Source organism: Neltuma alba, unplaced genomic scaffold (assembly GCF_004799145.2).
Source record: "Neltuma alba isolate B1F8T4 unplaced genomic scaffold, ASM479914v2 tig00010740_pilon, whole genome shotgun sequence".
In the NCBI taxonomy this organism is placed as follows: domain Eukaryota; kingdom Viridiplantae; phylum Streptophyta; class Magnoliopsida; order Fabales; family Fabaceae; genus Neltuma; species Neltuma alba.
Genome location: NW_021635567.1, coordinates 478992 through 495134, shown reverse-complemented (window position 1 = coordinate 495134; position 16143 = coordinate 478992). Strand labels below are relative to the sequence as shown.

The window sequence follows — 16143 nt, the reverse complement described above, 5'->3', positions numbered from 1 at the left end:
TCCAATAGTTCACCACCCCTCCCACCATTTCTTGCTGTCGGAGATGTCACAGCCGCTGTGATTCTCTTGGCTTGTTTCGGTTCTGTGCTTTCCAGCTTCTTTATGCCATTTTTCTCCATTGCTTTGTTCAATTTGGGTGGTTGGAAGGATTGGAGTTCATTTTTTCTTTCTCCTGCATGATTGTTGATGCAATCTCTGTCTTCCTCTCCTCTAATTTCTCGGTTTTCTATTATCAGTGTGATCGAAATAAGTTAGCACTCTCGCTTTTCTTTTCTTTCTTTTTTTTCCTGTTTTGATTTAATGCTCGTATATGTGCTGGGCGACGAAATTTTTGGCTTGTTGTGGCTGTTATGAATTTTGTTAAGGTTGGAATTGTGGATTAATATGCTTGATGATCTTGTTTAATTATTACTGCATATAAGATCTTTGTAAAAATGTTTAAGAGAAAGGTATGCTAAGAAGTTATGATTCCAAATGCTTGTTTAGTGGCTTAGTTTGAATGCTTACATGATGTTGGACGGTTTGAGTGATTGATGACAATGGTGAATTGTGGGTTATGAGGCGAGTGGTTGAAGATTCTTGCAATAAAGTTGGCATACAAGTAACCAAATGAAAATTTAAAGTTCAACATGAAATATTTGATTTGTCATTTAAGGACCAGGTTAAATTTCTCGCCCGTCCTTTGGGTTTGGATGGACGAGGATGATATGTTGAGAAAATTAGATTGAGTTAACATTGTTCCATGTTAAAAATGGGAACCATTGCGGTAAATTTTGTGAGATAGATTAATATTATAATGCCCTCCTATAAAAGTTATTGGAATTTGGGAATCAAATGGTATTCTAGTTTTTAGAATTTTTTTTAAATTGTTCTTGAAGTTTTTATTGATCAAGTTATTGTGAAAACTTTTATATAATTTTGGCATGAATATTAATATGTCGTTTTTGGGGCTTCAGGATATTAAGGAGTGAACTTAACTCAAAACTTTATAAACTGAAATAAGTCAAAGGTGGATAGCACAACAGGTGAGTGAATAATGTCCCATTATTATAGTTTTTTAAAAAAATAAGGTTTTACTATGTGTTATCAAATTTAGTTAAATTATCAACCTCTTTATTAAATAGTTTATCAAGGTTGATTGATTTAAATTTATCGTTTTCAATCTTATTTATTAAGTGCTTTAATTTTTGCTTCTTGAAAGAACACTTACATTTTTATATATTGAACAAAGGTGCTACTTACAATTTGCTACTCTGCATTTTGTTTTTAGTACATATTTATGCTTGAGGTTTGAAAGGAAGTTCTGAAAATGTTATTTGAAAATCCTTATGATGGGATCATTTGCTATAGAATATTTCTTAAAGGATTTCATTAGAACTAATACATATATTTCACCATTTCTCAGTAATAAAATGATGCCACGCATGCTTATGCACCTTTTGAGAGGATTGAATATAGAATATTGGTTACTAATAGCAGCATTGTTAGTCTTTGGCATGCCATGTTCATTTTGAGTTCGCTTGTTATTTGTAGGCATCATTCCCACACTTGTTTCGTGGCTTCAGATATGCTTGTTTCATGGCTTTAGCCACACTTGATTGGTTACTTACTTTCATAGACTGTGTGTCCATGCTTGTACTCATGGCTTCAAGCCGTGCTTGCTATTTTGTTCTGTTAAAGTTCCATAAAAAGATAAGGTCCGAGAAATGTCATTTTATATTATTTATGTATAACAAACTGTTTTGTTATGAATTTAGATTTATTGGTTTAACGAGCTCGAATATATATTTCTCTTGTAAATTATGACTATGTATTATAGAAACTTATTCTTCACCATATTATAGTTTGAATTTGAATTTTTTTTTTCAATTCATTCTTTTAGTATCTTAGTTAATTTTATAAATGGAATGTTATTCATCGGTAGATTATTTTGGCTTTAGATAGCACCGCAGACCCCATACTTCCACTTGAGTAGTGAGAAGCCTCTTTGAAGAAACAAAATTTGTGAAACTATTTTGAGTAGTTACTAACTAATGTAAACTCAAGAGTACACTTATGTATTTAATTTTATAGTTAGATGCTCCCCATAATCTATAGTTAGGTCCCAATCTTTTGGATATTTTGGTATGTATTTACATATACTTGTGCTGGTGAGCGGAGCTCCAAATACTGTTCTAAACTTGCAGGTTGTTGTAGAACTTTTGGGAAGTCCAATTTACTATGGAGACTCTGCTGAAATTTCTACAAATGGTTTTATATTTTAGATTATATGATTTATGTAATAGAGGTCCCAAATCACAAATACATTAATCTTGGAGTCAACCAACAAAGGAATTCTGATCCAGTACATAAATTAAACAACCTAAACCTAGGAAATTCAAATACAACTTGAAAACAAAAATTAAAACTAGAAAACTAGCAAGCTTCTCAGCCCCTCATGGGCATCTTAGCAATAGCAACATCAGCAAACCAATGCAACTGGTGGAGATCATGAAATTAAATAGAGGTTGGAGATGAAAAAGATGATGAATGGAGGTGAATGGAGAGTGTTTTTGACGAAGAAATAGTTGAATAGTGAGTAGAGAATGGAGAGAAGTCGAGAGGTGAGGTGTGGTGATATATGGAGGCTGAAATGTGTGGGATTATATGAACAATATGTTGCCCTATTTTGCAAAAATGCATATTTTTTAGTTTGACCCTGAATTGTCATTTCCGAAATTGGGGGACTGTTCTATACTTCTATCATTAATTCTGCTCTTTCAACAATATTAACTTTATCCTTAATTGTCATTAATTTTGGTCCTAGCCATCTGTTGTTTTCAGCTTTTAATTCCAATTTTTCTCAAGTGACCTACAAATCAAATTAAGATGATGTAATACCATATATTATAAAATCAATTAAATAAAAATAATCACAAAAATATGACAATTTTGCCCTCTTTATTCCAATTTTTATGCTATCATCTCTAATCCAAATAAATCACATAAATAATGTATTTTATTCCCAAATAACATAATAAAATTTCCAAATAAAACATGAATTGACAGATAAGAAATGAGTTCGATCAATAAGTCAAAGCTAGTGCATAGCACTATCAGGCAATGATAAAACTCGTTGAGTCACAATTCGACACACAAAGGCAGTTTTTTCCCCCCTTCAGTTAAGACTTGACTTAATAGACACACAGACCTTGTAGACAATCATTATTTGCTGTGGAACAGAGTATAAGAACCGATGAACGAGGAAGAATTTCAATTTACGCACCTGCATCATATAAAAATGTCGATGTCAAAAAGATACTCACGACGAAAGAAAATGTGGGACGCATTAGTTACATGTTTTTTAATCATTAATGATCAGATAAAAATATTCTAATTGTTGTTATCAGAATAAAATATTCTAATTGTTTCTTACATCAAGTAATGATAAATATATAAGATCTTTTTAATTCGCAAAATGAATTTTAATAAAAACGAAAACAAAATGAAAAAGAGATTTCACAGATGAAAAATTATTACTTGTACCATTACTTCTGCGAAAGATTTAAAAGAGATATAAGACACTGCATTTGAGAAGCTTTCCCTGAACCTCGCGGCTTTCGGTAGACTAGAGATGTTCCAATGAACTTATAAGGATTTAAAGCTTCAAACCATAAATTCCTAGTTTCTTCTGAGCAATATCATGATCGTTTCATCATGTCTAATGCGAGAAAATTCTGCCAATCTCCAACTGCTCCTTGTCTAAAGTAAGCATTATTCACTACCCCAAATTTCGTTTTCCCACTCTTATTTTCTTCCAAATTCCTTAAACTCTCAAGACTACAAGGCTTCAATATATTTTCCACAACATTACCATTCTCTTCTTCATCCTTAGAAAAACCAGACCCCATAAAATTAGCTAGGTTCTTTAAAATCCTGACTGGCTCATCCTTCAGCTCCTCATACCTCAAAAGCATATCTTCTCTGGCCTCTCCAAACTCTCCATGTAGTACCCCAACATATGATCCCAGAACGGCCCAAAACCAATGACTCCTTCCATAACTTGCCGAATGAATCCTGGATTGAAATTGACCCTCGGGTTTCAGATCTTATCTTGTTTGCAAATTGCCACCCTGAAACAAACAGGTCCTTAGGGTTCCTACATAAGTACACAATCTTACACCCTGACTGCTTCATACACTCCGCCAATAAGACATAAGGGAGATGACTTGCAAAGAGCGTGATGGGAGTGAGCTTAAATCAGGCATGGTTTTCTGGTAGTAAAGGTTCATATCTAAGAAGGGTACGAGGTCGTGAGGATCAGTTGTGAGGAGAGGATGAGGACGACAAGTTTGAGCTGAGTCGTCCAAATGTGGACTAATTGGATAATGGGTCCAGCGGTTGAGAATGGCAAAAGCAAGGGCTTTGAGCCATGTGGTGCCTGATTTGGGTGTAGTGACAAGGATGATGTCAGAATCTTGAGCTTGAAAGTGGTTTTGACAGTTGAGGATTCCTTGCATGTGCCTCTTGGCAAACCAGAAACCATTATATTGTTGGAATTGGACATTGATCTAATCCGATTCTGTGGGTAAGGCTCTGTTTAGTTGGAGGGTTGTTGAGGGGAAGTGAGGAGAGGGGAGGGGAGAGAATGAGATTAGTGTGTTTGGTTGGGAAAAATAGAAGGGAGGGGAGGGAAGAAATTTGTCTTTTAATGCTCCCCTCTCTTCCTTTTGCTCCCCTCTAAATTTGGGGTTTTTTGGAAGGAAGAGAAATATTATATCTAATATTGACTAAACTAGCCATACTAGCTTTTCTATATTTCAAGTTTGCCCCTCTTATTAGAAACCCTTTTCTCACTTCTCTCTTTTCAGCCACTAATGGTATTTGATAATATAATATTTCTATAATTGGCAATAATTTTTTTCATAATATAATCTGATCGTATACATTAATAGAGGGTGGTGTATTATAATTATATAATATATACATATCATATATATTAATATATGCATATCATAATGTGCGTGTATTATAATTATATATTATGTGTGTATTATAATCTCAATTGGGCTGCAAACATGCATATATATATTAATATATACATATCATAACGTGTGTGTATTATAATTATAAAATTAATGAGATAGAATGTTAAACTTTTTATCATATTTCCTAATTTTTTTAGTTTTATCATAATTTTTTTATCACATGTAATTGAGGTAATTGGCTTTTTTTTTGAAATTAATAAATTAAGAAATAATAATTTTGATATAAATATTGTAATAAAAGAACAAAGTAGTCTAAATATAGAGATAAGGGTATATTTGTCAATTTATAATTACCTCCCCTCCCCTCCTCTTATGGACCAAACAAGAAATCTCCCCTCTCTTCCCCTCCCCTCCAATCAAACAAAACTCATGACCTCCCTTCCTCTCCTCTCCCCTTCTTTTAATTAACCTCTCCTCCGCTCCCCTCTACAGAACCAAACGAAGCCTAAGGTAGAAATGAGGTCCTTGCATTCTTGGGATGGTTCTTCATCTTCGTGGAGAAGTACTTGGGATGAACAGGAAGATCAGAGGGTTGAGACTTTTCTGCTGCCATGGTTATGCTATGTATTTGCATATAGAAGATGAAGTGAAGGAAATGGCAGAACCCGAGGCATTTATCACACAAGGGCGACTATAAGCATAATAGGGAGAGGTTAAATTCAAAATCATGGGTCCGCTCTATGGCACTATGAACTAATGGGCGGGACCAAAACTAGGCGGTGGTACTTGTGGACATTTTTTACTTGTTGCAAATATAAGAGTTAGTTGGAGACTCAATTTGGTCATAAATATAAAATTTCAATTTACTTTGTTTATCATATTTATTTATTTTACCCAAAGTAATCTCTATGGTGATTGCTTATATGTGTTAAAGAGTTTTCATCAACAAATAATTTCAATGGACATGATTGATAGAGATATTTTAAAAAAAATAGCATTCATTTGTCACAAATAAATAACTAACTTAATTAATTTTTTAGTACTCTCAATTTAGTAATCTAACTGATTCAAAGGCGCAGAGTGTGACGCGTGGAACACATGATTGTTCTTTTTTTTTTTTTTGGGACCTGCTTGTTCTTTAATTTTCTTACTCTATCTTCATTTAATTATCTTATCATAATAATTTATTTAGATTTTGAAAAGAAATCTGGTATTTTTAGGCTTCTTACAATGAAGAAATTTCTTAGTAGAAAAGCACTATACTACCTCTAATCCTTAATATATAACTTAATTAACTAATTTAAGAAAATTAAGAAAGTTGAAAAATTATTTTATTATAGCATATGTTATGTTATCTCTTTAAAATATTTACGCATGTCATTAGATTATATACTTGTTTATAAACCAGGTAAATTAATTTGGATAAAAATAATAAATATAATAATTTAAAGTAATTATTTACCTTTCTAAATCTTCAAATTAGTCAACTAAGTCGTACATTGAGAATAGGGAATAGTATATCAAAATAACAATATCCTCAAGTCCCTGGTTTTAAAAATGGGTGAAAAGAATTTTTTTTTGTTTTGTTTTAATTTGGTTTTAAAAAGCTTTCTAGTATCTGGTCAGAGGCCAAGAATTTCTTGTTATCCTCCAAATGATCACAGAGATGAAATTAAGAGATATAATTTGGATCCTATCAACCATTAAAACCAACACACACACGTGTGTGTGTATATATATATATATGTACATATATATTTATTTATTTATTTATATATGCCTCAATAGTCAATATGAATCGGAAATTTAACAAATTAAATAAACGTAAATGCTCATGAAACTATCTTGTATCTCTGAGAACCTTAAGAGAGAACCTAGTCACTGCTTCTCTGCATCCCCTTCCTTTCACATCACGGCCAAAACATTTGCACTACCAAAAAAGTTGGCATTTTTATTTTTAAAATTTTAAAATCATCATCAGGAAACATATAAATAACTTATTGTTAACACTTAAATTAAATTTATTACTATTTTTTTGCCAACAAATTATTACTATACTACTTGCTAAATTAAAGTTATAACTTGATGGTTTAGTGTATTTAATATTACTTCATTATTACTATACTAGTATTAAATGAAAAGTAAAAAAAAAATGTTATTAATTCATTGGTGCCAGCGTTTCCGGCTTTCACTTCCAACATGATTTGCAAGGGAAGGAGTGCACCTAAATGGACATAAGAGAAGTGAAGACATTTTCTTCTAATGTTCTAACATAAGATAATAAGTGAAATCAAACTCACGATCTCTCATTTAGATAAGAGATGTTGTGTCACTACTTTGGCAACTCTCATAAGCATTTTTAAAAAGTGCTTTTACATAAATATAATTGAGACAATTTCCATCATATATTTACTTCATATATTGTAAAATTATTTTTGGAACTATAATTTAGTTTTCACCCAAAAACTTTAAATTATAAAAGCTATTGACACAGGAAACATTGTATATTTTCTTTTTGCCCTCAAGGAGACATTATTATATTAATATTGTGATGTTAGGATATTACTATGTTATTCTTTTACTATTATTTAGACTGATTTCTTTTGCCAACGTATTTAGACTAATTGATGTTAGGATACTAATTATTAATTATTTCTATTGGGAAGCAGGCCGCCAATAAATAGCACCGCCCCGGTATAAATTAAGTAATTAACTAGTAATCAATACTGTAGTACAAAATGCATGTGATTTTCTATTCCCAAAAAAAAAAGCATGTAATTAAATATCAAAAAATCAATATCAAACAGATATGAATCTTCAATGAGAAATTATTTAACCTAACAATCACATACTGCCTTATTCATTCTCAATGCGCTTCCTGTGCCCACTGGACAAATGCTAGTGTTAGTCCCTAGATAACCCGCAACCTTCCAACTTCCAAATCATTATATGTGTTTCTTTTTATAAGAAATAATCTCTTATAATAATATTCCTAAATATAAAAAAAATCTTCATTTTTATCTCTATTAAATATATGCTACTTATTATCTCTCTACAATAAATTTTCACTCACTATTTCTTATGTACTCCATTTACAAATAATTTGGGATGGAAACAGGCTAAGCAGTTTGTTAAGGGTTTGTGACTTGGGCCGCATTTGGCTTGACCCGACCTGTTTTTGAAAAAAAGAGGCTCAGGCATGTTTGAAGATTTGTTCAGCTTAATAAGCCATATCTAAGCTCTTTAAGAAGCCTGTTAGGCTAGTCTAGGCCTATTATAAATTTAGAATTACAATAATATGAAAAAAAATAGTTAATTCTACTATTATTAATGTGGTCTTTTATTTTATTTTTTTTTTAATTTTGATACATGGTTAATAGCTTAACGCTTCCTTGGATGTTATAGTTGACAAGTTAATATAAGGATATAATTTAAAATAATAATATCAATAAATAATGTGATCATTAAATTTTAAAAATATAGATAAAATAGGAAAGAAAAATTTTGTTTCAAGAGTGATAAATTAACTAACTTATGTGTTATGTTAATCAAATTATGATACCCTCTTTATTCAATGTAAAGTTAATAATTAATTTACATATTTATTGCTTTCAACTAAATTTAACCAACAATTTTGAGTTGTATTATTTTGATAGTTGTTTCTTATAATAAGAAATAGAGGAAGTAGCCGTCAAGTGATGAGCATCAAATATGAACTCTTGATATTAAAATTAGTCAGCTGTGACTTAACTCTCAATTTTCTAAAAGATTTTTATTAAAAAAACCATCCATTAGAAATTTTAAATCTGAATAAACTATATTTAGATGATGTAGATCTCATCGTAACTATAAACACTGATGTTCATCACTACGCTAATCAGCAGCAAATTGGTTCCACATTTTTACAAGATTCACCAATATGAAAAATAATTATTTGTACGCTTACGTCTAAGAAAGATTAAAAAGAGAGATAGACACACTGCACTTGAAAAGTTTTACATGAACCTCGCTGCTTTCAGTAGACTAATGAACTTACTTCAAACCATATTTTCTTGTTTCTACTGAGCAATATATATCATCAAGTTATTTCGCCATATAATATGAGAAAATTTCTCCAATCTCCAAATTCAACATGTCTAAAGTAAGCATTATTTACTACACCAATTGTGTTTTTTTTCCACTCTGATTTACTTTTAAAAATCTGTTTGAGGTACTGTCCTTTTGTTTTTTTTTTTTACAACACTGTCTAAAATTTGAATAGCAGGAAGAAGATTTAGGGTTCAAATTCAGCAGCCCAGCTTGTTAAAAAATTTTTTTTAAAAAAAGTGAGAAGCCCATCTTTTGTACGGCCCATTTTTTTAATTTATATATTTACTTAAACAAGTGATGTGACCGATAAGAATTAGATCTAACAAAAAAAATTAGCTTTCATGTGACAAACTAATATTTAAATTTTTATTAAAAGAGATATTTATATTTAGTGTCTATACATCAAACAAAATTTCATCCACTACTTGTCTTTAGAAAAATAATAATAACAATAATAAGTAATTGAGAAAACTTCCATTTCAGTTACAGGCTCACAGGCCAACATGAGTAAGTGTGACCCCCACCACTAATAAAGTTTTCTCAGTCATCCGTCCTTCAATTATGTTTGAATTAATTTGACGCGGTCCCATTATTTTGTTTTAGTTCTACAAACTACCACCACTAATGTATTATGTGGCCTTAGTTTCTCTCACTGCGACCCACCACCAGTATGATATTTTCCTCTCTGTCATATATAAAATCTCATTACCTTCACTTTCATGGATAAAATTCACTTTCATGGTTACAATAGTTACCATGGCAGCTGAAAAATCTGGCGATTCCAATTTTCCTACTACTACTCTGCCCCTCCTTTGGGATGAAGATAACGAAGGCCTATCCCATGAGTGCAAAGACCTGATTGCAACCTTACCCACCGAACCGTATTTGGCTATACACAAACTCTACCAATATCAAGGTTTCTGGTTCCCTAAAACAGTACTTCAAGCACCTCTTAATTGTGAACACCATTTCCAAGCCCTCACTTTTGCTATTCTTAACCGCAAGACCCATCATCCAAACCCGACCCGAATGCCCTCTTCCACTACTCACCCTCTCCTCACTGCCAACCCTCATGCTTTGGTACGCACACCTTGGAGACCACCCTCTACACTGGCCAAACCAAGCTTGATCTGAGCTTGTTCTCATCATCTCCAAGGGTTTTTGCAACACATCTGCCATATGTTTTGTTGCCGGAGTCCATTAAGCTGTCAAGATGTAAAATAGTGTACTTGTGCAGAGATCCTAAGGACCAATTCATCTCTGCCTGGCATTTCTAGAACATGGTAAGACCAGGAATCCAAGAGAGCAACAAGATCAAAGATTTGTTCGAGTAGTATTGCAGAGGAGTGGGCCCTTATGGGTTTGCAAAAAAAAATTGACTTTTAGCGGCAGCAAAAAGTCACCGCTGAAAGTTTTTAGTAGCGACTTCTCATCGCTAAAAAGTCGTTACCGTAGCGACCGTGGTTAAAAACTTTCAGCGACAACAAAAAAGATCGCCACTGAAAGATACTTTTAGCGGCAACTTTTAGAAGTTTTAGTGGTGATTTTTTTGTTATTGCTAAAAGAACTTTTAGCAGCGACAATTTGTCGTCGTCACAAGTGACTTTCAACGGCAACTTTTTTGTCACCATAGAAAGTGACGCCTAAGAAAAATTGCCTTTATTGACACCACGACATCGCCACTGGCGCCACGTCATCATTACCGGTCGTCACGTCATCACTAGCTACCTCCACATCATCGTCAGCCACCTCCACGTCATTGCCACATCACCACTCTCATGCCACGTCACCCTCTCAGCATCACATCACCACCCAAATATTTTCACCTTAAATGTGTCTTCTTCAAGGTTCGAACTCGTGACCACCTCTTTGTGTGTCCAATCTTCTTGCCATTGAGCTGAATTGAATTTGTTTACTATTATTGTAAAATAAAATATATATTATTAGATTATACTTTCAATGGCGACATTAGAAAGTCGCCGCTGAAAGTCTATTTTTAGCGGTAACCCTAAAAAGTCGCCGCTAAAAGTGAACCCTTTAGTGATAACATTACTACTGAAGGTTATATATTTAGCAACGACTAAAAAAGTTGCTGCAATACACTCACACTAATTTAACTATAATCATCTCTCCCTCATAAACTTAACTATGCTATTCCTTTCAATTATAATACATTCCTCTCACACACACCATCTCACTTTCAATTATATTTTAATTACATATTACATCTCTCTCTCACACACTCTATCTCTCACTACCTTCCCATCTTTCCTTATCTCTCAAACATACATCTCTCTCTCATGTATGCTTGCACCCCATTCCTCACACACATTCTTAATTCTATCTTACATATATAATTATAACATCTCTATCTCATACACACTCCACCCATTCTACCTCCTCCTTTTTCTCTCACTCATTGCATTATCTCTCTCTAACTCTCCTCCTGACACAATAATACATTAAAAAAAACTTTGGTTATTTAGAGTTAATTATATCAATAAAAACAATTATGATATCTTTAATAAAAATAATAAAAGAAATTTGGAAAATACTTTTAGTGGTGACTAAAATGTCGCCACTAAAACATACTTTTAGTGGCGACCATCTTGCATCACTGCTGAAGGTATCTTCTGCAGTGACAAAATGTCGCCACCAAATATTGTATCTTTTAGCGGGCGACCACATGCAGTCACCGCAGAAAGTCCTACATTCGACGGTGACTTTGATGCCGCCACTAAAAAGTCCCACTTTCGGCAACGACAATAAAAATCGCTACTGAAAGTCATACCTTCAGTGGTGATTTTTGTTGTCACCACCGAAAGTCGTCGGTGAAAGTGATTTTTTTTCGGTAGTGCATTTTGGGATCATATTCTGGAGTACTAGAAGAAAAGTTTGGAGAATCCGAATAAAATAATGTTTTTGAGATATGGGGACATGAAGGGCGAGCCTCATGGGGTATTAAAGGACCTTGCTGGGTTCATAGGGTATGGTTTTTCTAAGGAGGAATTGCGGGTGATATATTGAGGCTACGTAGTTTTGAGAATTTGAGCAATTTGAAAGTGAATAAAAGTGAGAAAATGCCACATGGAATTGAAAATAAGGCTTATTTTAGACGTGGAGAAGTTGGAGATTGGAAGAATTTTGTTAAGTTTGATATGGCGGAACGACTTGATGCCATTATTCAAGAGAAGTTAGAGAAACATGGGTTGAAGTTCTAGATCCATCCGTGCAGATCATGGGAGAATTTTGCAGGTGAATTTCTAAAGAATGGTTTTAATTTTTGCATGGACCCAGTGCTTGTAAACTTTAAATTTTTAGATGACTTCTTTTGTTCAACTGATCTTTATGGAGGGATCCTGATGAGGCGTGAAACAATCGTGAACATGAAGAAGTATTGCGGTAACCGGATTGTAGAGATTTTGACAGATTATTTTCTGATCATGATATGTGAGAGCTGGGTTTCCTATGATGTAAAAGTTTCATGAGTTTGATCAAAGTTTAAGATTAATATATCCTTTTCTTGTGATGCTTTTCTTCAAATGGCCCGCAGGAGTATGTCTCTGTAAAACCTAATTTTGCTGCAATCACGTACAACTTTATATGTGAGTGTCTATTGTTCAAACTGAAAAAATCAAAGGGTGTTGATCCAAGTGGAAGAGTTTATGGCCACTTATGAAGTTTTAAGTTCAAGTTTTTGTATGAATGTGGAAAATTTCATTGAGAAATTTATCCTGATTAAATATGTCAATGTTTGAATTTAATCCAATGGTACTGTACCACACATAGTATTTTAAAAAACTGAAGTACCATAGTCGATCATAAGTGCGAGAGTTAAGTAATTTATTTACATAATTGAAGAAAATTAGTTAAATTATTTATTTGTAAAAAATATGTATTACATTGACTTTCTTAAAGTATTATTTCTTTTAATTATTTACATTGAAAATGTGTGCAATTTATAGGAATAGTTTGGAATAAAATAATAAATATGGAAGACAAATTACTATTACAATAAAGTGAAATAGAAAAGAACAGCGCCTAGGCAGTGTCCCTGCATTAAAAAAAAAAGCAGGAAATACAATAAATATTGCAGTCCTCCAAGTTAAAATCTCATTGGAAATTATACAATGAATTATTTCAATTTCTGTCAAGGGTGCTATAGGAAATTAACTTATTCATCTCATAATGTCGTTCTCGTAGTGGATAGATTGCTAGCTGCATGTGGAGTAATGCCGTGAACATTCCATGCTGATCAGAAAAATAAGCATAAAATGCTGATCTTAATCTAAACTATTGAATTAATTTTGGTTGATCCAACTTCAATTTAAATAATTTTTTATTTTAATTGATACAGAATTTGAAATAGACACTTTTTAAAAACTAAATTTATTATTGAAAAAAGGGTAAATTTTAAATTTTAAATTTTAACCATTCAAACCATGTTTTAAATGGTCCATATTTATATGCTTACCACTATGATGATGATCGAATATTGAGGACAGGTAATGCAGGCAATAATAATGCTGGGCATTTTACATCAGATTTTACAGGGGTGTTTACATAAAAACTAAATCATAATTTTAAAAATAATTTTACAATATAGGAAATAAATATATAAGAAGAATTTTATCTCTATATATATGAAAGTATTCGGGGGAAACCAAACATACATCAAAGGGGCTTCAATGCTTTTTCTTATGGTTGCCAACAACTGTTTAACCACAATAATGCAATCTTATTTTTCTTTTCCCATCTGAATGTACACAAATTAAGATGCTCATATGGGAAAAGAAAATAATAGCTTAAAAGGATAAAAAAGGAATCCGTCAATAATCCGCTAGCTCCCAACTTTCAAATGATTATAGGAAAAATAATCAAATAAATACCTATTAAATCTTAAAAGGACAAATAGGTAATGCTCATATGTAAAATGATAAATTGGTGATAGAATAACAAATTGTCATTTTAATATTTGGGTCAAAAGACAAAACTACCCCTTTGATTTTCTTTTCTCCTTTTTTAAACGCCACCTAAGTACTTGGCCAATGGTCCACTACCGAAGTTTCAGGTCAGTGACCCTTCTAGCAGGCCATGGCAAGAGCTCCGGTGATTACTCTTGTAAAGGTATTAACTATTCTTGTTGAGTTATTAACTAGTTTTGTTTCTAAGGTTCCTGTGACTCCTCTTAGGTGTGGTATTGACTAGTCTCGTTAAACTTCTTAGAGCTTTGCTGAGTACTCTTATAAAGGTATTGGCTAATTTATTTTTGGTATTGACTACTTTTGTTTCAAAAATTCAAAAAATGAATTAGAAACTGCTGGAGATCTAGAGTGATTGTTTTTATTTAGCTATTTACTACTCTAATTTTGCTATTTATTACTTTCATTTCAAAAATTTGAAAAAATTATTATGAGCTCTGGTTACTAGTTTTGAAGAACAAGAGTAATCAATAACTCAACAAGTATAGTTCTCGAAACTCTAGAAATAAAATTAATTAATAGCTTCACAATAATAGGCAATAAACAAGCGTAATCATCATAATTTGATATAAATCCTTATTTTATTATATTATATTATCTCTTATTTTGGGAGTTTATCCTATTTATTTTGCTTAATTAGGTGTTAAAGTGCATATTTGATTACAAGATTATTTTGGGGAGTTAATTGTTCCAAAATGTATATTTTGCCCAAAATTTGGGATTCTTGAATATTGCCCATTATTTGGTCATATGATTCTACCTTTGTACATTTCAATATGTAGGTAATGACATGGCAACACTTGTTAATTGGTCAATAAGGATGAGGTGGTGTCACTTGAATTGAAGGGCAAAATTGGAATTGTGAAGTGCATGTTTGCAGATTTTTTTTTTTGAATTAAAAAAACAAGTATTAATGATCTAAGGTTACAACAGAAAATGAAGAGAGAAGTTGGTGGAGATATCTCTCTCCCACCTCCCACTTATAGGAAAGCATCAATGGTATTGGGGTACAAGGCTTTTGGTCATGTATGCAGATTTTATTTTGTTTAAGAAGAGGCCACATGAGTTTGGGTTTTCATGTTTCCCTCAAAAATAAAAGCACTTTCTTCTAAATTGAGATAAAAGTTTTCTCCAATACTTATTTTGCACACCGTAAAATTATTTTTAAAATCATGATTTGATTTCTACCTAAACAACTCTTAAGTCTAAGTTTTGAGCCACACACTAGTCTAATGGACACAATTTTAATTGGGCCAAACCTCATTCATTAAAGCCCAGTCACCTCATAACATGGCCTACACTTACCTAATTTCAAGAGCCCATTTTCAGCCTCAATTCTCACTTAATGGAAGGGAAAAGAACGCATGGCAATTCACAGCACAATCTGACCCATCTTCCTCTTCTCCTCACTTAAAGCTTCTTCCTTAATCATATATAATGGTGAAAAGGAGGTTAAGGACGGTGATGATAAGAATGAGAATTTTCGAAATGAGCGGAAAGTCGAATCAGTAAGAAATTCTGTGAGAAGGAATGGACAAAGACTACCGAATGGGAGAGGTGGTGGTTCAAGCGGTGGAATGGAAGGAACTGAGATTATTGCCAACCGATCAGTGGAAATGGAATTTAGTGAAGAAAGAGAAGTGGGTCTGTGGAGTGTATGGATATCCTCCGCTCCTTAATATAAGACCTAATTATTGAATTAATATTAGTCATAAATATAAGACTAATTTGTCGTATTTATCAATTTTTTTAAATTATCCTTATTGATACTTCTCTAACTATAATCAAGTAGGAGATGGAGGAAGGATATTAAAGAAGATGATTTTGATGTTTTACGAAATACATGTGATATTTTTTATAATTAACTAACCTACCTAACTTCTTTAATCAAATTAAATTAGTTAAACAAGTTTTACATTAAGAATCGGAGTAGTATTAACTATTTCCTAAGTGATGTGAATGAGAAGTGGATAAAGAATGGATATGGAAAATGCTAAAAGACGGTGGAAGGAATTGATGATTATTAAATGTAGAAGTTTATGTCATTTCTCATGCCAACCTCTAATAAACAAGTCATCATTCATCAACATATCTGTGTATAACTA

General features: G+C 32.5%; 1 protein-coding gene across 1 annotated transcript; it reads right to left on the bottom strand.

Annotated features, from left to right (window-relative positions):
* Positions 1-3680: 3680 nt before the first annotated feature.
* On the bottom strand, positions 3681-4546 carry LOC114758635 (cytosolic sulfotransferase 17-like). The gene is made up of 3 exons (XM_028947700.1): positions 4287-4546; positions 3946-4138; positions 3681-3869 (listed from the first exon to the last, which is right to left on the bottom strand). Exons 1-3 carry the CDS (start codon positions 4544-4546, stop codon positions 3681-3683), a joined length of 642 nt encoding a protein of 213 aa, XP_028803533.1.
* Between the last annotated feature and the right edge of the window lie 11597 nt (positions 4547-16143).